The sequence below is a fragment of the Erpetoichthys calabaricus genome, chromosome 3 (assembly GCF_900747795.2).
Source record: "Erpetoichthys calabaricus chromosome 3, fErpCal1.3, whole genome shotgun sequence".
Lineage (NCBI taxonomy): Eukaryota > Metazoa > Chordata > Cladistia > Polypteriformes > Polypteridae > Erpetoichthys > Erpetoichthys calabaricus.
The window spans coordinates 110,364,341-110,389,117 of NC_041396.2; the positions used below are offsets into that span (position 1 = coordinate 110,364,341).

The 24,777-nt window shown below is 39.3% G+C and overlaps 1 protein-coding gene across 3 annotated transcripts in view; it reads right to left on the reverse strand.

Moving 5' to 3' along the window:
• The window catches only part of anapc1 (anaphase promoting complex subunit 1), a 299,392-nt gene that overhangs the window by 37,598 nt on the left and 237,017 nt on the right, over window positions 1-24,777 (reverse strand). For all 3 annotated transcript variants that reach the window (XM_051925424.1, XM_051925423.1, XM_051925425.1), the window contains exons 39-41: window positions 6,325-6,411; window positions 2,435-2,552; window positions 49-126 (exon numbers count right to left, since the gene is read on the reverse strand). In XM_051925424.1, coding sequence (XP_051781384.1) covers window positions 49-126; window positions 2,435-2,552; window positions 6,325-6,411 — 283 coding nt within the window. The remainder of the gene's footprint in view (window positions 1-48; window positions 127-2,434; window positions 2,553-6,324; window positions 6,412-24,777) is intronic.

Sequence of the window (24,777 nt, forward strand, 5' to 3'; positions counted from 1 at the left end):
CTTTAAGAACATTAAAATCTTCAAATGTGTTGTAAAGAAGTTACTAACCTGTTTCAAAAGATGGAGCTCTGGCAGTAGTGTAGGTGCCATCCGTTCAACTGTAGTTTCCTTGTACCACTGAGTTTCCTTAAAGTTAGAAGAAAGAAAAAAAAATCAAAAAATATTTTCAAGTGTTAACAAGGCGTGATGCTTGATTGTCCATAATACTGAACTGGCTACTGGACTTCACGAATCTCTCATTTCAGAATACTTAACTGCAAGTCTTTATTAAAGACAATGAAGCTTAAGAATGGGCAGCATTACATTAGAATAAATACATCTTGTTGCTATTTTTGAGGCTTTGGGAGAAGCCTTGAATGAAACAGAATTCTGATCAGGACTGATTGCTAGCTACTTTAAAATAATGTTGAGCATGTCCTCTTCAGCCATGCCAAGAAGCTGCTGCATTTATGCCTGAGGTCATTATCCTGTTAACAGACAAGAGGTCTTCAAAGAATATCTACGTTTAAAATATTGGATTGAATATTGCTGAAATACCTTCAGATGTAATTATATCACCTATACATTCAAATATAGACATAGCAATGCCAAATAAAATGAAATCCAGTGGTTCAGCACTCACTTAGGATTGGGTACCTGTGCAGGAGGTATTTGATTTTTTTTTTTTTAAACTGTCAATTGTACCTTTAGAAGATAATCAAATTTTCACTATCCCACACAATTTATAACTATAGTCTGGCATTTTGACTAACTGACAATATGTTTGAATCCTATGATGAACTGTACCTCAAATATATTCTTTCATCAACATGTAACATTTATTACATGCAAATTAAAGACTTTGCTAAAGGAAACGTGACCAGTTTTCCTAATCATCCTTCAATATCTGCTGTTTAGTCAATGAGGAATATATAGGCACAATTTCCAAATTCTACCAGTTTTTCCAAAAGAATGCAACCCTATAAAATCAGGAATAGCACTAGGAATTAGGATTTTCAATTAGAATCTCAGATAATGAATGACAATCATCTATTTTAGAGGTAATTTTAAATTATGCTATCCTAAATGTACCAGGTGTAATCAGAATAATAAGTTTAATGTCACTGTGCTCTGTACAAAAAAATATTTTATAAATCCACTCACATGTACAGGCCAGGCCAAAGTTAGCACACAGGGGCACTCAGCATTCAGAACTAGTAGGCAAGCATTTGAAGAGAGAAAGGTACAACTACGAAAATGGGCATTGTACTATTTCTGTATTTTAGAGATGAAAATGAATCCTCTCCTTGCCTTGTTTGGAACCTAAGTAAGGGCCTGCATGTGGAGACAACAGTATAAAAGACTTGTACAGCAGCCAAAAGCCTTGAAGCCGACAGATGGATAGGGGATATCATCATCCAGTCCTGAGAATTTTTCCAGTAGAGCGACGGAAAATGGCAGACTAAACATCGAGATCACACCTTGATAAAAGTATTGTCATTTGGCTTCCTCAGTTTATAATGCGGCGTAAATCATCAGTAAAGAAAGTGAAGTTATTTTCTCTTATGTGATTTCTTACCGCCATATCACTATGGGAGAGATATCGCCTTTTAATATTATATCTATATAGTTTCAGGTTACTTAAAACGCCACAATTAAAAAGAACTTATTCCAACCAGGGAGCTATGGCCCCCTATCGGAAAATACCAGGTCCAGATTCTAATTGTGAGTGCTGTTCATAGGCTCCTGACTCTAGATCATATGCTTTTGGAACACCCTTAGATAAGACTTCATTAGAGTAAATGTATGCTTCTTCTTCAGCTATCTTTGGGTTCAAAATAATTCTTATAACAGAACCCAAATGATTTCATTACTTGATGAATAATGCATTGTAGTAACTTGCACTGTTTTACTGCCACATCATTTTTACTTTGCTCAACTGAATGAGTAATAATCTACCTAGGATAACATAATGGGAAAAAGATGTTTTACTTAAAATTAGGAAACAAATTCAATTATAATGAAGTGTTCAAAACATAATTTAGAATCTGTCAATTCATTTACTACATTGTCATTTCATTAAACATGTAGAACCTCAATTATCTTATTGGAGTATGCATCTCACAAAGAATCACCTCATTTCTTGCTCTTTAGATGTATTGAGCGAGCGAGGTTGGATCCAATACAAAATATTTTTAAAAAGTACTACAGGCTTCTGATATATCATGTGAACATGTGATGTGGTTAATTTGTCAGATTAAGAGTCTACAACAGTATTTTATGTAATGGGGCATACTTTTAGAAAATACTCAAAATTCTTATTCTAAAAATAATTACTTAAAGTGTCCAATGAAGAGGAAAATCTACCAGATAACAACTGGCCATAGGGTTCTAAGAGACCTGATATACTACAAGGGTAGACAGCAAAAGTGAAACAAGTAGTTACAAGAATTACCTTATATGTAATTTCCAGAAGTGCATAACAAGGTGTATTTGTATCAACATCAACAGGAACAAGCAGTCGAGGCTCTGCAGCCAGTACGTACAGATGTCTTAACGCCTGAAGATGATACCTGAAGGAAAAAATGTTTAATTGACTTCTCACTTGTATAGCTTAAAAAAACAACAACCTAAAAATTGTTTCATTTTTTCCAAACTTCTCTTCTTAGTAGCTGGCTTACAAACCATGTAATGGCTTTGGTTTCATTCTAAAACAGCACTGCCACAAAACAATTAACCTACTCAAAAGTAAACCAATATCTAAAATGTACCCTTCTGAACCCTTTTTCTTCTCCTTTTGCTTACACGCAGTTTCCATGTAATCGTGCTTCTACATACTGTAGAACTTTAGCACACCTCCTCACCCCTTGTACGTTGCCCATCCTTTTTTGTATATATCAAAGCAGTGCTTCAACACTGTGCATAAGCTTTGCCCCTAATTACATTCCTCAAAGAGAAAAGTAATTGAAGTGTCAAAGTGCCTATGTTAAAGCATGCAGAGAATTCAATATCACGTTGTCCACTCAAAGCATAATGTTAGAAAGTTTTTCAAACAAGAAGATAACTTTTTTTATTAAGCCTAGCGCAAACGTGAAGAGACTGATTAATCAATTCATTGAATGTAGTGAATGAAAAGCTTTAATATAAGCCCATTTGTGAAATACTTATACTTCAAAATAAATCTGTGTTTACCAATGGACTTAAAGCCCAGTGTTATAGTAATGTTTATCATTTGAATTTATTCTGCCATGTCTGCATCTCCTATGCTACTCTTTTTGGATTATAATTATTGGATCATTACTGTTAAAGTACAAAATCAAAACGCACTACTTTGCCATGTTGTTACTGTTGAGGTTATAGTTTTATTTAAATGAAACAATAAAAGTTTTAAGTAAATTACTTACATCTAACTAGTAGCAATTCCAAACAGCATAAATAAATCAAAGTGGGAAACAAAAAAACAAAACAGCCTATAATTCCGTAGTTTCAACACATATGCAGTATCTTTGCGCTGATGCATGTAAAAGACAAAAGATCAGAGTCCTCAAACATGCCCAGGTTTCTGATGCTTTGTTTAAATAAAAGCATTATTACTATCTTCTGTCTTTATCTTCTGCTGCTGAATACTTCTATACCAATGACCGATTTATGAGCTCAAGCACAAAGTATTGTCAATGGCAGGGGGATACTGAATGTAGCCAAATTAAATTATTACTATTGATGTTGTAGCCTTAACGTTTATAACCGTCAAGTCACATCTTTGTCTTTACTGACTCCCCCGTTAATGGCCTTAGTTGTTGATTCCCAAAATATTTAACTGAATGATGTCACAAATACCTTATTTTAAAATTGTCCATCACTACAACCAATTTCATGGATTAGTCTGATTCTTAGATAGTTCTTACTGGGGTTTATATTGGTGCATGGAAAATTAAAAAATATTTATCCATATTATGACTTTTAAAGACAGTCATAAAGTTTAAAGAAAGTTAGAAGTCATAAGGGTGATAATAGGAAAAAAATTACCTTCAGACTTAGGATTTCAACACTTCAGGTACATCTTTCATAAATGTTATGCTTATTAAATATGAACTACAATTAGTTGTATACCAACCAACATCTAACAGGACATGAATCAATGCCATTTTTACATCAATTGTATTGGAATCTGCTGTTTCTTAAAGTTATTAAGCCAGCACAAGCCTATTTGGACTTTAACTACATGACATTATAAAGTACTGTTTAACAGCATGTACTTAATAAAGTCTACTAATGCATGTAATTGTATTCTATTATCACTGTTATGTTTGAATACGACTCATTGTTAAAAAATATTTAATAAACAAAATATAATAACTGACTCTCTGATGAATTAACTAAAAAAAAATGTAGAATTCTCCTTCTTCCAAATGTGTTAACTAAGTCCTGGAATGATGCAATTAATTTTCTTATTAAATATCTTCCAGTCTACTCATCCCTTTTCTTTTTAACTTCAGTTTATGTTATCCACACTTGTCAAAATTCTTGTTTTCTGAATGCTGAACCTCCTGATACCACAGCTTCTAAAGTTGCCTATTGTGGAGGTCTGTATATAGGCCTGAGATGCCTCATACAAGTGCTGAAGCATTAGCATTCTCTGGTTGTGTTATTCAGCTCCTGTTCTAATTCACCTGTTGGAGTTTGTAAGTTCTGCTAGTTATTGGACCATTTGGATCTTGTGGATTCTTTTGTGGAATTTTACTCCATTTGTGGTTATTGATATTGTCATTGGAATTTGTTTGATTTTGGCTGCCTATTTTTCTAGGCAGCATTTAGAATCTGGCTTTGTTATTTTCTATAGCTTTAGGAAATTTCATGTTCTTGCATTACTTTTAGCATCCTTATATTTTTTTTTAAATTTTTTTCTATTATTAGTGTTTTGTTCCTTGAGCCAATTTTTTTCCCATAATCCCCTTCTCCTTTAAATTTAGGTTGCAGGCCTGTGTAGAGTTTTAGGCCTAAGCCTATTTGAAGGATTTTTGCAGTGCTGGAACGCTAACCACAACAACATTCTTAGGGTAATATTTTCTACATATTTATACAAAGAACTCTTTGGGATGTCAACAAAAGTGGACTTTAATTACCAAATTTACAGCGTGCTCAATAACAACTTTAACACAACCTTGCAACTCCATCACTTGAGATGTGTAAACCTATCTAGAGGACAATTTTCTTGAAAGTAGTCTTTAGAATTGATTGGAATGTGAGAATGGAAAGACTGAAGCCACTCCTGAGATTAGCATGTCTGTTATATGTGAATTTACTTTCCAGTCTTAGGTGTCTGGTAGATTGAAACCATTCTAATAGTAGCATATGCACCAGGTTCATTTTAGCCACTAATATTTCAGCATACCAAGATACAAAACCTACATTTATGCCTTGTCTGATCAAAGCACCAACTTAGATATATCTACTGTGCTCACGTTGATTTTGCTCTAATTTTTCTCCAAAAATGTAGTACAGCAAATCAAAATGCTTTACTTTAATAGTAGTTAGTCATTATGAATCAATTACAATAAATCACAACTGTTAATTTTAGAGCAATGACTTGATCAGGTCAGCGTCTAAGTGTCAGCATTTTCCATTTAACACTGAAAGAACCAACTGTTTCCCAACAGATTTTTTCATATTTTATGTAATGAATTGGTTACAACATTTAATCAATATCAGCAACACTATATTACAAACAAAACAGCAACATATTTATCTCAAGAGAGTTCAAAGTCAGTTTGAAACAATATTTTGAAAAATTGTTTAAGAGTATTGAGGACTTCTGTGTCTTATAATAAGAAAGGAAAATGCATCAAATTCATAATTCAATCCTTAAAATGATCTATGTTCCAGAAAATTTCCTCTTATGTTTCTTGGTAACTAGTTTACTTTATATGAACACCTTCCTACATTTATTTATATTTATCTAAACATCACATCCAGAAAAATACATATGAAAACTGGTGGATGGACTTTCAAATTCAGCATGAATGTATAAAAAAAGAAAAAGAAATATGTTTTCCTTCATTAAAATGTTATGCATTACATCTGATAATGTAACATCTTTCCTTTATACTCAAAACAATGCAATAAAAACTCCTTAAGAATGACTTACTTGAAAAGACCTCTGACATTTTTAACTTTTGCTTGCATATTTAACATGCTGTAATATATTCTTAGAAGAAAAGATGAAGTATGTTCTAAATGCAAACAAGTATTTGACACAAAGTAGAATAAAAAATATTTAAACAAAAAAAAAACGTAACAGCAAGCTAGTTTATTAAAAAAACAAAACAAACTAAAGCATATACTCACCTGTTGTCAGTACTGTGAGCTGGAAAATGAGGATATAGTGCACAAAGCAGAGCAGCAATAGCAGAATTGGAAGTGCTCAGTGTGTATCTGCATAAACATACAGATAAAGACAAATGTTTTTTATTACTATTGTCTTTATAAGATTAAAATACAACAGTGTATGTATGTCCATTCTAAACAAGTAACAGTTAATATAGCATTCTTCAATCTGCTTAATTTGGTTCTGGGTTGCAGCAGCATTTGGTGCATGGCACAAACCAGTGCAGGACAGTCCACTACAGGAATAACATTAAAATTACAAAAATATACAGCTACAGTGTCAAATGGTTAAAACTGCACGTTTAACTTCATGCTGTGTTCAATTAATTTTCACAAAATGTTTGTAATATTTAAAAAAAAAATCTCATTTATTTAAAGTTAAAGCATATACAGGAAACTAAGCACATACTCAACATTCATGTTTATTCTGTATTTATTTACCAAATCATAGAAGCAAAGGTAAAAAAAAAAGGTGAATAAATATCATCGTGCTTCCGTTTATCACTGTAAAAATGTTAGCAAAATGTTATTGCATTTTCTAAAATAAACATAGAACTTTTCTAAACTGAGTACATTCTGTTTACTTGCATTGACATGTGAAAATGGTTGCTGTTCATACTCAAATATTGTATCTTAATTTGTTGCAATCTATATTAATTGTTCCTTGTTATTTAATTCAATTAAAGAAAAATAATTTATGGGAAAGTAACCACGTAACTGGACTAGATGTGTGAGATAGTTTTTTTTTTTTCCCAATACAGTAATCCCTCCTCCATCGCGGGGGTTGCGTTCCAGAGCCACCCGCGAAATAAGAAAATCCGCAAAGTAGAAACCATATGTTTATATGGTTATTTTTATATTGTCATGCTTGGGTCACAGATTTGCGCAGAAACACAGGAGGTTGTAGAGAGACAGGAACGTTATTCAAACACTGCAAACAAACATTTGTCTCTTTTTCAAAAGTTTAAACTGTGCTCCATGACAAGACAGAGATGACAGTTCCGTCTCACAATTAAAAGAATGCAAACATATTTTCCTCTTCAAAGGCGTGCGAGTCAGGAGCAGAGCATGTCAGAGAGAGAGAGAGAGAGACAAAAGCAAACAAATCAATAGGGCTGTTTGGCTTTTAAGTATGCGAAGCACCGCGGCACAAAGCTGTTGAAGGCGGCAGCTCACACCCCCTCTGTCAGGAGCAGAGAGAGAGAGAGAGAGAGAGACAGAGAAAAACAAACAGTGAAAAATCAATACGTGCCCTTTGAGCTTTTAAGTATGCGAAGCACCGTGCAGCATGTCGCTTCAGGAAGCAGCTTGCACAAAAGATAGCAACGTGAAGATAATCTTTCAGCATTTTTAGACGAGCGTCCGTATCGTCTAGGTTTGCAAACAGCCCCCCTGCTCAATCCCCCTACGTCAGGATCAGAGAAACTCAGCGCAAGAGAGGGAGAAAAGTAAGTTGGGTAGCTTCTCAGCCATCTGCCAATAGCGTACATTGTATGAAATCAACTGGGCAAACCAACTGAGGAAGCATGTACAAGAAATTAAAAGATCCATTGTCCGCAAAAATCCGCGAACCAGCAAAAAATCTGCGATATATATTTAAATATGCTTACATATAAAATCCGCGATGGAGTGAAGCCGCGAAAGGCGAAGCGCGATATAGCGAGGGATTACTGTACAAGTAAAATTTTTTTATGGAGGCCGAGAGGGGGCATTATGCAATTTTTTTTTCTGAGAATTTTTCTGGTGCGCACCAGATAGTTTCAAGTGAGCACCAGATACTTTCAACTGCATAGTAACTGAAAAGGGGATCCATACCTATACATAATTTCTGATGCATATTAGTTCTGTTTTATAGTTGCACTTAGGAATAATGGAAATTGGAGAATTTATAGAAGTATACTTTCAGCTTGATCTTAAATACAAAGACATAGATAGACAGATAGGTAGACAGATAGGTAGACAGATAGGTAGACAGATAGACAGATAGATAGACAGATAGACAGATAGACAGATAGACAGACAGACAGACAGACAGACAGACAGACAGACAGACAGACAGACAGACAGACAGATAGATAGATAGATAGATAGATAGATAGATAGATAGATAGATAGATAGATAGATAGATAGATAGATAGATAGATAGATAGATAGATAGCATTTGTTCTTGCAGTTTGTCATGGATACATTATCACTGAAAGGCATTTAAAACGTATATTGAAGTCTAAAGGTCTATTTCATCATAAGGTCTATAGCAACATTGCGAAAATTATTGTGTTTATACAGCAACAATGGCAAAGCTCAGGTCAGCTTCATGGCTACCGACGGATGCACACAAAATATCAAAAAAATGGTTTGCATGTGAAGAAGGAACATTTTTTTCCCCGATATTGAAGTTGCTAGATGGGATTTTCCTAAGTGCAACTATAAAACTGAACTAATATGCATCAGAAATTATGTATAGGTATGGAGGCCCTTTTCAGGTACTGTGCGGTTAAAAGTATCTGGTGCGCACATGTTACTATCTGGTGTATACTTGAAACTATCTGATGCAGCAGAAAAATACCCAGAAAAAAAAATTACACAATGTCCCCTTAGGGGCTCCGTAGGATTTTAGTTCATTCGTAGAAAAAAAATATTATTGCCCCACAAAAGTTTTATAATGTTAATCGTTGCACATAGTAACGAGAGATAGAAAAAAGTTTTGATTCACATGCAGTTTTTCAAAAGCTGATAGTAAAGTTATTATTCCTAGTGATTTTGGGCCTTTTAATTTTTGGGGGGATAGAGAAACAAGCAAGACTCCTCTCCTGTCATTACCCAGAAAATAACTCTTTCCTGTATCTTGATTTCTGCAGGCTAAGACTTGCACTCTCCATGAAGGGGGAGGAAAAAAAAAACATTCCACAGAATCAAGTCTGACTTATACAAAAAAGAAAATAACCTTACATACAATCAAGTCAAATTTAACAAACCAGAATTCAACTCCCACCCGAGAGAAAGAGAGGGGAGCCTGCTGGCTTGCAGGGGAGCTGTTGGATTTGCAAGAGCAATTCTTTTAAAACAACAAAGGGGGGAGAATATCCTTTTCCCCAATATAAATGATTATTCTAAAATTTTATTAATTAGATCTTGCCATTTTTTAAAAATCTTTGAACAGATCCTCTAAATGAGAATTATTTTTGTTTCCAATTTCAAAAAGTAAAGAACATCAGATACACAATGACTTATTAAAGGTGAGTTGGTGTTCTTCCAGTTGAGCAAGAAAAGTCTGCGTGCTTGTAGTGTGATATAGGCAATTACAATCAATTTGTCCTTCTCCACTATAAGCCCATCCAGGAGTACATCAAACACAGCTATTAATGGGTTAGGAATGATTCTGACACCAAGGCTGTCTGATAGGTATTCAAAGATTTTTGTCCAGAGTGATGTTAATTTGGTGCACGCCCAAGACATGTGGCCCAGTGCAGCTGGAGATAGATTACAATGTTCATAGGCTGAATCTTGCCCTGGATACATTTTGGACAATTTTAAACAAGATAAAGGTGATCGATAAAAGATTTTAAATTGAATGACTGAATGCTTTGCACATATGAAGCTAGAGTGTATTCTGTACATGGCTGCCATTTGCTCCTTTTCCAAGATATTAAGTGAAAGATCTTTTCCCCGACATACCCTGAAAGAAGGGACTTTAATATGTTTTTTATATATTATTGAGATGCTGTCTGAGTCTTCAAGACTGATCAGCATTTCTTCTGGAATAAAAATAGGTGGGAGGTAAGGAAAATTGAGCAGATTCCTTTTAGCAAAGTTTCTAATTTGCAAGTAGTGGAAAAAATGTGTTAAAGGGAAGTTAAATTTGAAGTGAAATTGTTTAAAAGATGCAAAAGCATTATTTAAATAGAATTCTCTAAGTGTTTCAATCCCTGATGTTTTCCAAACATTAAATACTGTGTAGTTTTAAGAGGGCAGAAAAATATGATTGTCATGTTGAGGTGCAATAGATAAAAGCTTCTCTGTCTTAAAGTGCATCTTGCATTGGTTCTATATTCTGAGTAATTGGTGAACATTTTGATTATTAGTATATCTATGATAATTTGTATTTACCGGGGCACAAAGTGGTCACATGAAGAAGTACAGCAAGATTTTATTTCTATTGCAGACCAGGCAAGCTTCTATATTTAATATATCCAGTTTGATCTTATGATATTACAGAGGGAAGCACTTTCTCAATTCTTCTAGCTAGAATTTTGGAGACTATCTTACCATCATTATTCAGAAGGGACATTGGTCTTTATGATGTCTACTGTAATAAATCTTTACTAGCCGACGCCCGCCGTAGCATACGGCGGTATAAGAATAGGAACGGAAAACAGTGAGAAAGGAATTCACAAATCAAGAAGAAATAAATACTTCTTGAAAGACGCAGTATGCATGTAGAATTTCCGTCCAAGCAGGATTACATGTGAAAGTGATAAATAAATCAGGATTTCCGAATTTACGTACTATGGCCATGGCGTCCTGATAGTTTTCTTGCATGTATCTTGGACTTCCTGGAAATGTGGACGGTAATATGATAATTTTGCCTGCTGCCCTCTCGCACCTGGAAAAACCCAACACCTATGTTAGGATGCTCTTCATTGACTACAGCTCTGCATTTAATACCATCATACCTAACCAGCTGATCCAAAAACTCTATGCACTAGGACTAGCTCCGTCCATATGCAACTGGTTACTGTATTTTCTCACCAACTGCCCCCAGTCTGTCAGGATGGGCAAACACACAGCCTCCATCCTTACCCCGAGCACTGTGTGCCACAAGGATGTGTACTAAGTCCCCTCCTCTATGCACTCTTCACCCATGACTGTCAACCCATCCACCAATCAAACATTATTGTTAAATTTGCGGATGATACAACTGTCATTGGGCTTATAACAGACAACAGTGAAGCTGCATATAGGGAAGAGGTTCAGAATCTGACAGAATGGTGCAACACCAACAACCTGGTCTTAAATACCAAAAAGACCAAAGAAGTTATTCTGGACTTTAGGACCACTAAAAAGACCAATCACAGTCCGATAACAATCAATGCAGATGGAGTTTCCAGCTTTAAGTGTTTAGGAGTCACCATCTCAGAGGACCTGTCCTGGGCTGACAACAACTTGGCTATAATAGGCAAAGCACAACAACGCCTCTATTTTCTCAGGAAGCTAAGGAGAGCTGACCTCCCCCAGAAGCTGCTGGTTAATTTCTATAGATGCACTATAGAGAGCATTTTAACTAACTGCATGATGGCCTGGTACAACAGCTGCACCAAGGCTGCTAAAGAAGCCCTGCAGCAGGTCGTAAAAACAGCAGAGGCCATTATTGGGACTGAACTGCCATCACTCGAACTCTCGTGTAAGACTCGCTGTGTGAGAAGGGCCAAAAACATTCTCAAGGACAAAACTCATCCTGGAAATTCTTTGTTTGAGCTCCTCCCGTCAGGAAGACGCTTTAGGTCAACCTGTGTACGCACAAACAGACTAAAAAAGAGCTATTTCCCATCTGCCATAAACTTTCTGAACTCTGAATCTCCTCAGTCTTGAGACCATTTTTAATTGAACATGTGCAATAAGCTATATTGGTAATGTGCAATATACTAATGTAATACAATATAGAATATGTAATGTACTATTCATTAACAGGTGCAATAACAATTTATGCTGCTGTACTTTGAGCAATAATAATTTGCTCTGGTTACTTGATCACTTAACACTGTATATGACATATTTGGAATTATTTGACATTTCTTTAAATGCACATCAGGGCTGTCACAAAAAGTAATTTTGTTGTGTTACACAATGACAATAAAGTGCTTGAATGTATGCTGTTATTTTCAGCGTTTGCTTGCAGTGCGTCTAATAGTTCCACTCACAGATCTTGTTGATGTAATCTGAGATAGCTGAGACGCGCACCCTCTATTTTAACATACGCATCTATGACGTACTGTTGGAATAGTTTGCCGCTGGAGTGCCTACTAACTGTATTCCTCATTGCTAATCTGTATGAGTAAAAATTGGCATTGAGTAAGCCTTATTCGCTTGGCGGTTCTTTTATCGGGAACATGTTGTAAATCTTTGTGCCAGCCAATGTCTCCATAAGGGAATAAAAGTGGGTAAACCATCATATTGAGAGTGGAAATCTGTTTACAGGAGTTGCCTATGGGATAGATGCAAATGTTCCTTTTGGCAGGCATTTCGCCATCTTCTCTGACGAAAATCGCTGCAACATCGGTGTGACATGTCGGGGCATTGTATTGTCGTAAATCCTGCCTAGGGTTTTCCTTGAAAACCATTCGTACAGATGCTGTTGGATTGGACTGAGCGATTTCATGCATGTGTATGTATGATTTAGCGAAGCGGTTGATGGTTCTGAGCATGGAATCTAGCTGGAGAAGTACATTTTCGCTGCATGCAGAGTTTACTTTATTTTGTAAGCGTACTTCAGAAGCTTGCTCTGTGTCAAAAACATACAACTGTCCATATCCTGGAGAGGTAGAAGTGTTAGCGTATAGTGGAGAGATTTGGTGATAAATTTGCCCGTGTATTTTAAAATAGTATGGTCTGTGGCCAGGAGGCTGAGTTATCTGTGCACCCATGGAAGCAAACGCTACAGAAGAATTGTATTCTCGAATGTGTTCACGATAATTTTTAGCTTCTGATGTTTGCTGTGTAAAAAGCTGTTGTAAAGACACAGGTGGCTCCCGCAAAGGTGGTAAAGCTACTTGACTGTTGTGGCAGCACCTCGAGTACTTGTTGGATGTATTACGCTCAGCTGGTCAGTATTGTGTATGACATGGAAAAGGACGAACAGGAATTGAGAAATGCTGTGTTGGCTGCGTGTGGGCAGGCCCAGTTTTGAAGAGGAGACGCAGGTAGCGTGGGGAAGGGTTTGGAAGAGGACGAATAGGAATCGAGAAATGCTGTATCAGCTGCGTGTGGGCGGGACTGGTTTTGAAGTGGAAGCAGAACGAACCAGAAGAGAAATATATATGAGATTTTTCTTCGGAAAGACAGTAATTAATGCCTGGAATTTGGCCAATCCTCTGCACTAAGAGTATCTTCTGTGGCATTTGTAATGGATCAAAACTCATTAGATTGTGTCGTCTTCTTTAACACTAGAATTACCAGAGCTTATGAAAAAAACTCGTAGATCCGTCCCACCTTAAATCGGTTCTCACCTCTCCGTCAGCGTCCTCTGTCCTGTAAATGTGTGGATATGCAGCAAGCAGCCTGCTATCACATCCCCCCACCCCGCACAGTTTTCTCAGCTCAAGTCTGTTTACCTGCATGTCAGTTGCTTCGAGTTGTATAGAGTGAGAAGTCAAGCAAAATTACACCTTTTATAAATACTATATCGTTATTTGGAACACATGCGTTTTTCATGTTTTAGTAATAATTGACAAAATGTAGACATGAAGTGTATAATGTGTGAAGCCTGAATTCCAAATATGAAAGAAACACTTTCACAAAAGGTACAAATATAACAGAACAAATGTGCTTCTATTCAAAAATATAACTGCAGAAAAACATCCCGTGTTAGGGTGCGACATTGACACGCATTTGCTATGAGCGCTTCAGTGGCGCAAAGGTATCAGCTGTTGACTGGTTTTCAAAACTTCACGGGTTCGATCCCGGACGAGTCCGTTTTGAGAACTGAGCTGCTGGTATTCTTACTATTTTAGAATAAAAACATACATTTGATTCCAGTCTGTAACATCTGGTGTAATTTATGATAATTGTAAAGGTTAGCTTTGTTTTTTTTTATTCACATTGGTTCTGTTATATTTGTACCTTTTGTGAAAGTGTTTTGATATTTGGAATTCAGGCTTCACACATTATACACTTCATGTCTACATTTTGTCAATTATTACTAAAACATGAAAAACGTTTTTGTTTTAAAGATGTGTTTACATAGATCATTGAAGACATGGAACACACATGAAATGCAAGTGTTCCAATTAACGATATAGTATTTATAAAAGGTGTCATTTTGCTTGACTTCTCACTCTATACAACTCCAAGCAACTGACACGCAGGTAAACACACTTGTGCTGAGAAATCTTTGGGGGGGGGGGGGGGGGGGATGTGATAGCAGGCTGCTTTCTGTTTGCTGCTTATCCACACATTTACAGGACAAAGGACGCTGACGGAGAGGTGAGAAGCAATTTAAGGTGGGATGGATCTACGAGTTTTTTCGTAGGCTCTGGTAATTCTAGTGTTAAACTGAGAGGAATATAAGGACTTATAGTACTCCCTAAATGCATTGGTTATATTTCTATGGTCAATAATTTAAACTCCAACTGTGTTGGTAATATCGTTATTGACTTGTTGTAAACCTCCCGGCTTGTGGATTTGTTGAGCTAAGATCTTATTAGCCTTCTCTTCATGCTCATAGTAATGATGTCACAATTTAAAGATAAGCGGTTACATTTCTTTTGTTGTCAAGAGGTTAAATTCTGATTGCAAAACTTGTCTTTTTCTGTAAAGTGCCTCATTGGGAGACCTGTTGCATTCTTGATTTATTCTGGTAATTTCACCGATTAATGCCTTTGTCTCCAATTTATTGTTGTGGGATAGATATATGTGAAGATATGAAATAATCTGTCCTCTTAAAAAAACCTTCAGAGGTTCTCATATTATTCCTGCTTAGACCTGAAATGATGCAGCTTTTTCTAAACAAACAATCAATTTGCTAGGAGATGAATTCTGTATAGTTCTCATATGCTAATAACATAGGATTAAGATGCCAGCTATGAAATGAGTTTGTAGGGCATAAAGATTTAAGCTCCACGATCAGAGGGGCATGATAAGAGATAACAATAATGTCTAACTTGCAAAATTTGACAGTTGGCAGTAAATTATTATATATAAAAAATAATTCTTGAGTAACTATGAGGTACTGGTGAGAAAAAAAGGATATGCTCTTGATTTTGGATTTAAAAATCTCCATGGGTTTGATTAAGTTGTTATCCAGTACAAACTGCGTGGTTATTTTTGCAGTATTAGGGTTGTTATTGCCACTGTAGGTGAAGACCTATCCAGGTCCGGATTGAAAACACAATATAGTTGTGGCCATTATAGTTTTATGAGTGTTCATATTTGGAATACATGCAAATACATGTTTGGAAAAATTCTGTTATCATACATTTCAGACAAAATCTTATCATCCACATTAGGTACATAGATATTTATCAAAATTACTTTAGATTCAAATAAATTAGCCATCAACATGACATATTACCCTTCGGGATCAGATACTACGTCTGTTACAAAAAATGAGATTGTTTTATGTATTAAGATTCTCACATCTCTAGTTTTCTTTGTATAGCAGGAGTGAAAGATTTGTCTGATCTAAAATCTCTTTGAAACTGAACCTTACTTATTAAGTAAATCTCCTGAAAAATACTATCTTAGCATTTACAGTAGACTTATTAGGTGAGAAAATACTTTTTCTCTTGAGCTGAAGACTGAGTCCTCTGACATTCCAGCTCACAAAGTTTACTGTTTTGTCAATAGCTTTAACCAAGGTTATCATATTATCACCAGGTATTATGGCTAAGGAGCCTATTATTGTGCAGGCACTTACAGTTGTGTGTTTTGGTCTATTTGAAGCCATTTTCTCCAGAAAATAAGAGAACACTATCCTCAATGATGCTCTGCTACTCTTTGTATGGTGATATGCCATGCATGTTTGAGAGACTTATAGTTGATTATGCCCCCTCAGATGTGTCTCACTATGATCATATATGGATATCTATGTATTGGTGCAGCTGTCACATTCACTTGTAGATATTTGCTATTGTTTTGTGAATATGTGAGAGCATGCAAAAAAAAAAAACCAGAACAGCGGTGTAACGCTGTTTCCAATTTTCAGCCTGTAGCTCATGTTTCCTCGATTGGAGAAAAAAGGTTCATCCCATTGGTTGAAATCTATTGTTCGGGTATTCCTTACATAGAATAATTACTATGACCTTTTCAAATATTTTTGTGCCAATTTACACTAAATCACATCCAAACGTGTGCATTATTAATGGTTGGAAACGCTTACAGACAGGAAGTAATTATTCTTGTGTCTATGGCACAAATTTTTCAAGAAACGAAATGCCATTTATTTTACAAATGTTATTGCAAATGTTATTCAACACAACCTCCTATGATGAATAAAAAATTTGGATGGCGTTTCCCTCACCCGGACGCGGGTCACCGGGGCCCCCCTCTGGAGCCAGGCCTGGAGGTGGGGCTCGATGGCGAGCGCCTGGTGGCCGGGCTTGTACCCATGGGGCTCGGCCGGGCACAGCCCGAAGAGGCAACATGGGTCCCCCCTTCCCATGGGCTCACCACCTATGGGAGGGGCCAAAGAGGTCGGGTGCAGTGTGAGTTGGGTGGTGGCGGAAGGTGGGGACCTTGGCGGTCCGGTCCTCGGCTACAGAAGCTCGCTCTTGGGACGTTGAATGTCACCTCTCTGAAGGGGAAGGAGCCTGAGCTTGTGCGCGAGGTTGAGAGGTTCTGGCTAGATATAGTCGGGCTCACCTCGATGCACAGCTTGGACTCTAGAACCAATCTCCTTGAGAGGGGCTGGACTCTCTACCATTCTGGAGTTGCCCCCGGTGAGAGGAGCCGAGTGGGTATGGGCATACTTATTGCCCCCCGACTTGAAGCCTGTACATTGGGGTTTACCCCGGTGGACGAGAGGGTAGCCTCCTTCTGCCTTCGGGTGAGGGGACAGGTCCTAACTTTTGTTTGTGCGTATGCATCAAACAGCAGTTCGGAGTACCCACCCTTTTTGGAGTCCTTAGAGGGGGTGCTAGAGGGCATACCTTCTGGGGAATCCCTCGTACTACTGTGAGACTTCAATGCTCACGTGGGCAATGACAGTGAGACCTGGAAGGGCATGATTGGGAGGAATGGCCCCCCCCGCTCTGAACCCGAGTGGTGTTTTGTTATTGGACTTCTGTGCTCATCACGGATTGTCCATAACAAACACCATGTTCAAGCATAGGGGTGTTCATATGTGCACTTGGCACCAGGACACCATAGGCCTCAGTTCGATGATTGACTTTGTGGTCGTGTTGTTGGATGTGCGGCCACATGTCTTGGACACTCGGGTGAAGAGAGGGGCGGAGCTGTCAACTGATCACCACCTGGTGGTGAGTTGGCTTTGATGGTGGGGGAGGATGCCGGTCAGGCCCAAATGTGTTGTGAGGGTCTGCTGGGAACGTCTGGCAGAGCCCCCTGTCAGAAGTAGCTTCAACTCCCACCTCCGGCAGAACTTCGACCACGTCCCGAGGGAGGTGGGGGACATTGAGTCCGAATGGGCCATGTTCCGTGCCTCTATTGTTGAGGCGGCTGACCGGAGCTGTGGCCTTAAGATGGTCGGTGCCTGTCGTGGCGGCAATCCCCGAACCCGTTGGTGGACACCGACGGTGAGGAATGCTGTCAAGCTGAAGAAGGAGTCCTACTGGTCCCTTTTGTCCTGTGGGACTCTGGAGGCAGCTAATAGGTACCGGCAGGCCAAGCGGAATGTGGTTTCGATGGTTGCTGAGGCAAAAACTCGGGCATGGGAGGAGTTTGGAGAGGCCATGGAGAACGACTTTCGGACAGCTTCGAGGAGATTCTGGTCCACCGTCCGGCGTCTCAGGAGGGGGAAGCAGTGCAGTGTCAACACTGTATATGGTGGGGATGGTGTGCTGCTGACCTCAACTCGGGACGTTGTGGGTTGGTGGGGGGAGTACTTCGAAGACCTCCTCAATCCCACTAACATGCCTTCCAATGAGGAAGCAGAGCCTGGGGACTCGGAGGTGGGCTCCCCCATCTCTGGGACTGAGGTCACCAAGGTGGTCAAAAAACTCTTTGGTGGCAGGGCCCAGGGGGTGGAAGAGATACGCCCGGAGTTCCTCAAGGCTCTGAATGTTGTAGGGCTGTCTTGGTTGACACGTCTCTGCAACATCGCATTGACATCAGGGACAGTGCCTCTGGATTGACAGACTGGGGTGGTGGTCTCCCTCTTTAAGAAGGGGGACCGGAGGGTGTGTTCCAACTACAGAGGGATCACATTCCTCAGCCTCCCTGGAAAAGTCTATTCGGGGGTTCTGGAGAGGAGGGTCTGTCGGATAGTCGAACCTCGGATTCAGGAGGAACAGTGTGGTTTTCGTCCTGGTCGCGGAACAGTGGACCAGCTCTACACCCTTAGCAGAGTCCTGGAGGGTGCATGGGAGTTCGCCCAACCAGTCTACATGTGTTTTATGGACTTGGAAAAGGTGTTCGACCGTGTCCCTTGGGGAATCCTGGGGGGGGGTGCTCCAGAAGTATGGGGTACCGGACCCCCTGATAAGGGATATTCGGTCCCTGTACAACCAGTGTCAGAGCTTGGTCCGCATTGCCGGGAGTAAGTTAAACCCGTTTCCAGTGAGAGTTGGACTCCGCCAGGGCTGCCCTTTGTCACCGATTCTGTTCATAACATTTATGGACAGAATTTCTAGGCGCAGCCAGGGTGTTGAGGGGGTCCGGTTTGGTGGACTCAGGATTGGGTTACTGCTTTTTGCAGATGATGTTGTCCTGTTTGCTTCATCAGGCCGTGATCTTCAGCTCTCTCTGGATCGGTTCGCAGCCGAGTGTGAAGTGGCTGGGATGGGAATCAGCACTTCCAAATCCGAGACCATGGTCCTCAGCCAGAAAAGGGTGGAGTGCCCTCTCAGGGTTTGGAGCGAGATCCTGCCTCAAGTGGAGGAGTTCAAGTATCTCGGGGTCTTGTTCACGAGTGAGGGAAGAATGGTGCGCGAGATCAACAGGCAGATCGGTGCGGCGTTCGCAGTGATGCGGGCTCTGCATCGGTCTGTCGTGGTGAAAAAGGAGCTGAGCCGTAAGGCAAAGCTCTCAATTTACCAGTTGATCGATGTTCCTACCCTCACCTATGGTCATGAGCTATGGGTAGTGACCGAAAGAACAAGATCACGAATACAAGCGGCTGAAATGAATTTCCTCTGCAGGGTGTCTGGGCTCTCCCTTAAAGATAAGGTGAGAAGCTCAGTCATCCGGGAGGGGCTCAGAGTAGAGCCGCTGCTCCTCCGCATCGAGAGAAGTCAGATGAAGTGGCTCGGGCATCTGATCAGGATGCCTCCTGGACGCCTCCCTGGTGAGGTGTTCCGGGCACGTCCAACTGGGAGGAGGCCCCGGGGAAGACCCAGGACACGCTGGAGGGACTATGTCTCCCGGCTGGCCTGGGAACGCCTCAGGATTCTCCCGGAAGAGCTAGAAGAAGTGGCTGGGGAGAGGGAAGTCTGGGTATCTCTGCTCAAGCTGCTGCCCCCGCGACCCGACCTCGGATAAGCGGAAGAGGATGGATGGATGGATGGATGTTATTGCAATGTGAAATGCTGAGTTTCGCAGTGAATTCAATTTTATGCAAATTGTTTCCTTCATTACTAACTGCACATATAAAATTGTGAAGTTGCAGCATGCTCTTAGCTAATAATCCAAATAACTTAAAGAAAAATGTTTGCTAGCTGAAACATGGGAGCTGCTAGGAGAAATATATGTAGAAATGCAATAACTGCACTTCAAGGTGCAAAAGTCAGAGACAGGTAACATTTTCCTTGGTGAAAATTCAATGCACATCAACTGCTTTATCTAGACACTAGGTCTAATATGATAATCACCACTAACTCACCACCAAAAATTCATGTAATGAGAATAACATTAGTAGCAAATTCTAAATTAACACAGTGTCCTAAAAATACTTTTAAATACATACCATTTTAGCAATTCACATAAGAGAGTTGGTAGGTGTGTACATACAGTGCATTCACAAAGTATTTAGCCCCTCACTTTTTGCACACTGTGTGTTGTAAATTTAAATTTTAAATGTATAAATTAGTTTTTTCCCCCAGCACTCCAAATTCAATAATCCATAATGACAAAGTGAAAAAACACGCCCAGTAAGTTTTTCAAATTTACTACATTTACATTTACTTATTTAGCAGATGCCTTTATCCAAGATGACTTGCAACATTTAAGATACAATTGGTTACATTTATTTTGGTTTTCCAACTGGAGCACAGGCAGGTCAAGTGACTTGCTCATGGTCACACAGTGTCAGTGGCAGGATTTGAACCCACAACCTCAAGGCTTGAAGTCCAAAGCCTTAACCACTACACCACATTGTGTCTTATTTTTATTATTAAAACTTATTAAAATTATTTAAAATACCAACAACTAAAATCTCTTGTTCATATAAGTATTCAGACACCACTCTGTGGTCAAGCACATCTCATTTGCTTTAATTATCACGGAGATGTGTTTAAAAACTTGACTTTGGGAAAATTAATTGACTGCAAATAATTTAGAAAGGAACTCAGGCCTGTATATATCATGTCCCATGATTCACAATGCATGTCATAACAAAAATCAAGTATTGAAGTCCAAGGAACTCTCTATAGACCTCTGCAATAAAATTGTGGTGAGACAAAGACCAGGGCCAGAGTATAAAACCAATTCTAAAGCTATGTGTGTTCTCATGAACACAAAGGATTAACAGGACAAGAAATGTCTTGGTCTAGGAAGTGACCAAGATCCCAACTGTCACTTGAAAAAAACTCCAGAAGTCGTTTGCTAAGAACCTGTCAAAAGGACAACCTTTTCAGTAACACTCCATCAATCGGGGGTTTATTATAGAGTAGCTAGATGAAGGCCAGTCTTGAGAACAAGGCATATAAAAGCTCACTTGAACTCTGAGAGCATGAGGAAAATGATTATCAGATATGATGAGACAAAAGTTAAACTCTTTGGGCAAAACTACAAACATATCTGATGAAGACCAGGCACTGGTCGTCACCTGCCCAATACCATCTCTATGGTGCAGCATGGTGGTGGCAGCATCAAGCTATGAGGGTGCTTCTCAGGGGCAGGGACAGGGAGACTGGTCAGAATTGAGGGATGGATGAATGCAGCAAAATACTAAGAGGTCCTTCAAGAAATGCTGGAATAGCTTCGGGACAAGTCTCTGATCGTCTCTGATCATCACTGAATGGGCCCAGCCAAAGCTTAGTCTTAAATCTCATAGAAAATCTTTGGTGAAACATGAACATGGTAGTTTAAAGACACTTCCCATCCAATCTAATGGAGCTTGAGAGGAAGACCTATCAGAAAGAATGGCATAAACTGCCCAAACCAAGATTCAAGAAGATGCAAAACTGTAATTGCTGTCAAAGGAGCTTCTACAAAAGTAGTGATTTAAGGTTCTGAATACTTATATTAATGAGGAATTTCAGTTTTGATTTTTAACAAATATAAACATAAATGCAGCTCTTGAACCAGCATACATAGCTAAAAAAATCCATAGGAAAAACGTTTTTGTGGAATAGCAGGTCACTGATTTTTAAATAAATAATTGTGCCCCGAATGTGCAGGCTTTAATCGGGTGAGGGTGGAAGCATGAAAACACTTCGCGCCAAAGACGATCAGGTTGCCTGGTTGATTACAATAGCACTTGAGAGAGAGTGTGTCAGTCAGGTGCCTCATTAATTTCTCTGAGGGGGTGGCAAATTCACACATGTGCCCTGTTAAGAGGTTCAGAATAAGAGGAGCCTGCACAGGTATAAGGGGTATGAAAACTGATCAGAGAAAAGGAGCCAGAGTTTAAAAGGGTTGAAGAGAAGTAGGCAGGGAGATGAGAGAGAGAGAGTGACAATGCCTGAGTAAGCAAGTGAAAGAAAAGGAGATGGCAGACAGTCGGGAAGATGGCCCCTTTGGAGGGAGTGTGTTGCCGATGCTTGGGGCTGGTGAAGTGGATTAATCTGGCTGAGCATTTGAGGGGAGACAAGAGTGACACACTGCTTGATGAGGCGACTTGCCACATAAGGAGGGTGGCAGAAATTAATAAGGTTTGGAGTTGGAGCCTTATTGGAGCCATGGAGAATAGGGACCCGAGCCTGGGAGCCATGGACAGCAGGGATCTGGACCCATGGAAGGATTGTGGTAACTGTTGATTAGGCATCTTCTCCCCCTGCAAAGTCTGGTTAGGATAAGGGGAGGAGATGCCAGGATAATCGGAAGCACTGGGAACTTGATTTTAAAGGACAGTTTTCCTTGCCCGGGAGTTTTTAACGTCTGTTTAAATAGAATAATTTATTTGATTTATGTTAACATCCATTATCACTTCTTTTTATTGGATTATTAATTTATGGAACTTCTGACATACTGCACTTTGTTCTGAACACTATTTTGTTTGGATTGTATTAATAAAAGCACCATGGCACTTTATCACCTACCCCTTGCTATGTGTAAGTCCTCATTTGTTAGGCTCATTGCTCAGATACGTTATTGGCAGTAACAGGTTCAAGAGGCTCCCCAGAAGGTCCCGGTAGCATGGGGCTGACTCACACCACCACAAATGTATATAATGCAGCAAACATAACTGACAATACTTACTAAAAGTTTACTAAAGAGGAATTTAACATTACAGCTGCCATCACTCCTTTCCTCTCTGCAGGTTAAAATGCCAACAAGCAGTGGACATAAAACTTAAAATGAGGAAGAAACATTCTTTTCCAGACAAGGGTCCTGTCTGCAAATCTAATGAATGTGCTGACTTTGGTCTCACACTTAAACTAAATGAAACAAAACTGGGACTGAGGTTATTTTATTTTGATTTAATTTTATGTTAGTGGTTTTAACTGTATATTAGTATTTGTTTTCTCTAAATGTAGGCAGTAGTGAAGGTTAATAATATTGTGTGTCGCTGTGCTCTGCATAAGGTTTAAACTCATATAAATTGCTTGCAAATGAGATATTATTCTTTCATATATAGTACTAGCAAAATATCTGCGCTTCGCAGCAGAGAAGTAGTGTGTTAAAGAAGTTATGGAAAAGAAAAGGAAATATATAAAAAACGTAACATGATTGCCGATGTAATTGTTTTGTCACTGTTATGAGTGTTAATGATAATCAAATCTTTGATGACAGCATTTCTTTCAATCAGGTTCATATTTGGAGGATGTGCTGTTTTCAAGTTACAGTACAAGTTTGTCAACTGTTGTAAAGATACAACAGGTTTCATTGATAACTTTGTGTCCACGTTGTCAGAGTTGAAACATTCATAAACATCGAGGTGTCCACTATCCAAATCGCTACCCGTGAATCTAAGATGTTTAAGAGGCATTCCCGGTTGTTCAAAGGTGTTAAATATTTCCCCATTTCTATACACTTGAAAGCGACAATGAAACAATTCCACGGCAGCTATCAGTTCACATGCAGAATCATAGGTTGTGAGTTTAAGCATTTCACTGCTACGGTGGTCCTGTGTAGTTTAATTGTCTCCTGTACCATCATTAGTCCATACCTTGAACCTGTCCCAGTCATTCAGTACATAAGACACAATGTCTCTGCGGATATCAAGGCTGAGACTGATATGGCCATGCAATAAACAAGAGAGAGAATGGAAGAGGCAGGTGCAATCTCGGGGCATGGAAACCACTGGGTACGGGTTGGTGAAATTGTGATTGACGCTGATCACTGGAATAGACATGTTATTCGGGGTAAACTTGCACCCGTTGAGAAAGAAAGTATGAAGGAAGGCGAAAAGCGGTGGAGCTGGGAATGAAAAGCAGCAGTCAGCACCAGGAAGATGTACGTGAGCAAGTAAGGAAGCCCAACAATGACAGCCTTGAAGCGGTGGAGTAAAAGAAAAGGCAACAGTCACGAGGAGGAAGATGTGAGGAAGTAAGGAAACCCAACAATGTCAGCCTTGAAGTGGTGGAGTAAACAAAAAGACAAGAGTCACCAGCATGAAGACGTGAATCAAGGCAAACAATATCAGGCTTGAAGCAGTGGAGTAAAGAAGAAGGGAGCAGTGAGCTCGACGAACAGCTGAGGAAAGTAAGGAACCGAGTGAGGAGGCACTTGAGCGCGGGATGTTGTTAATGTATATAGGTAGGTAGCCAACCACATGGTACGTACGCGGACAGCTTCCATGCGAAAAAAGGAAAGGGGACTGGGGGCAGCCCTTGTGCGTCTCTGCCATGAAATAAATCGTCTGTTAACGGAAATAAGGAATGAAACCACCAAAAGGAGAGGTCAGTTCTGAAAGTTCCTTGCGGCATAATGGTGAGAACTGGCAAAAAGAAGAAGTTATTTTCGAAAGTCCGTTACAGGGCACGGCACGAAATGAAACATAATGTTTGTAAGTACAGTGTAAAGGATGAGCATGGGAAATTTGGGCTTCCTACGTTTCCCCTATCTATATACAGTGGAACCTCGGGTCACGACCGTAATTCGCTCCAAAACTCTGGTTGCAACGCAATGTAATTTCTTCCATAGGATTGTATGTAAATACAACTAATCCGTTCCGAGCATTACGAGCTGTATGTAAATAT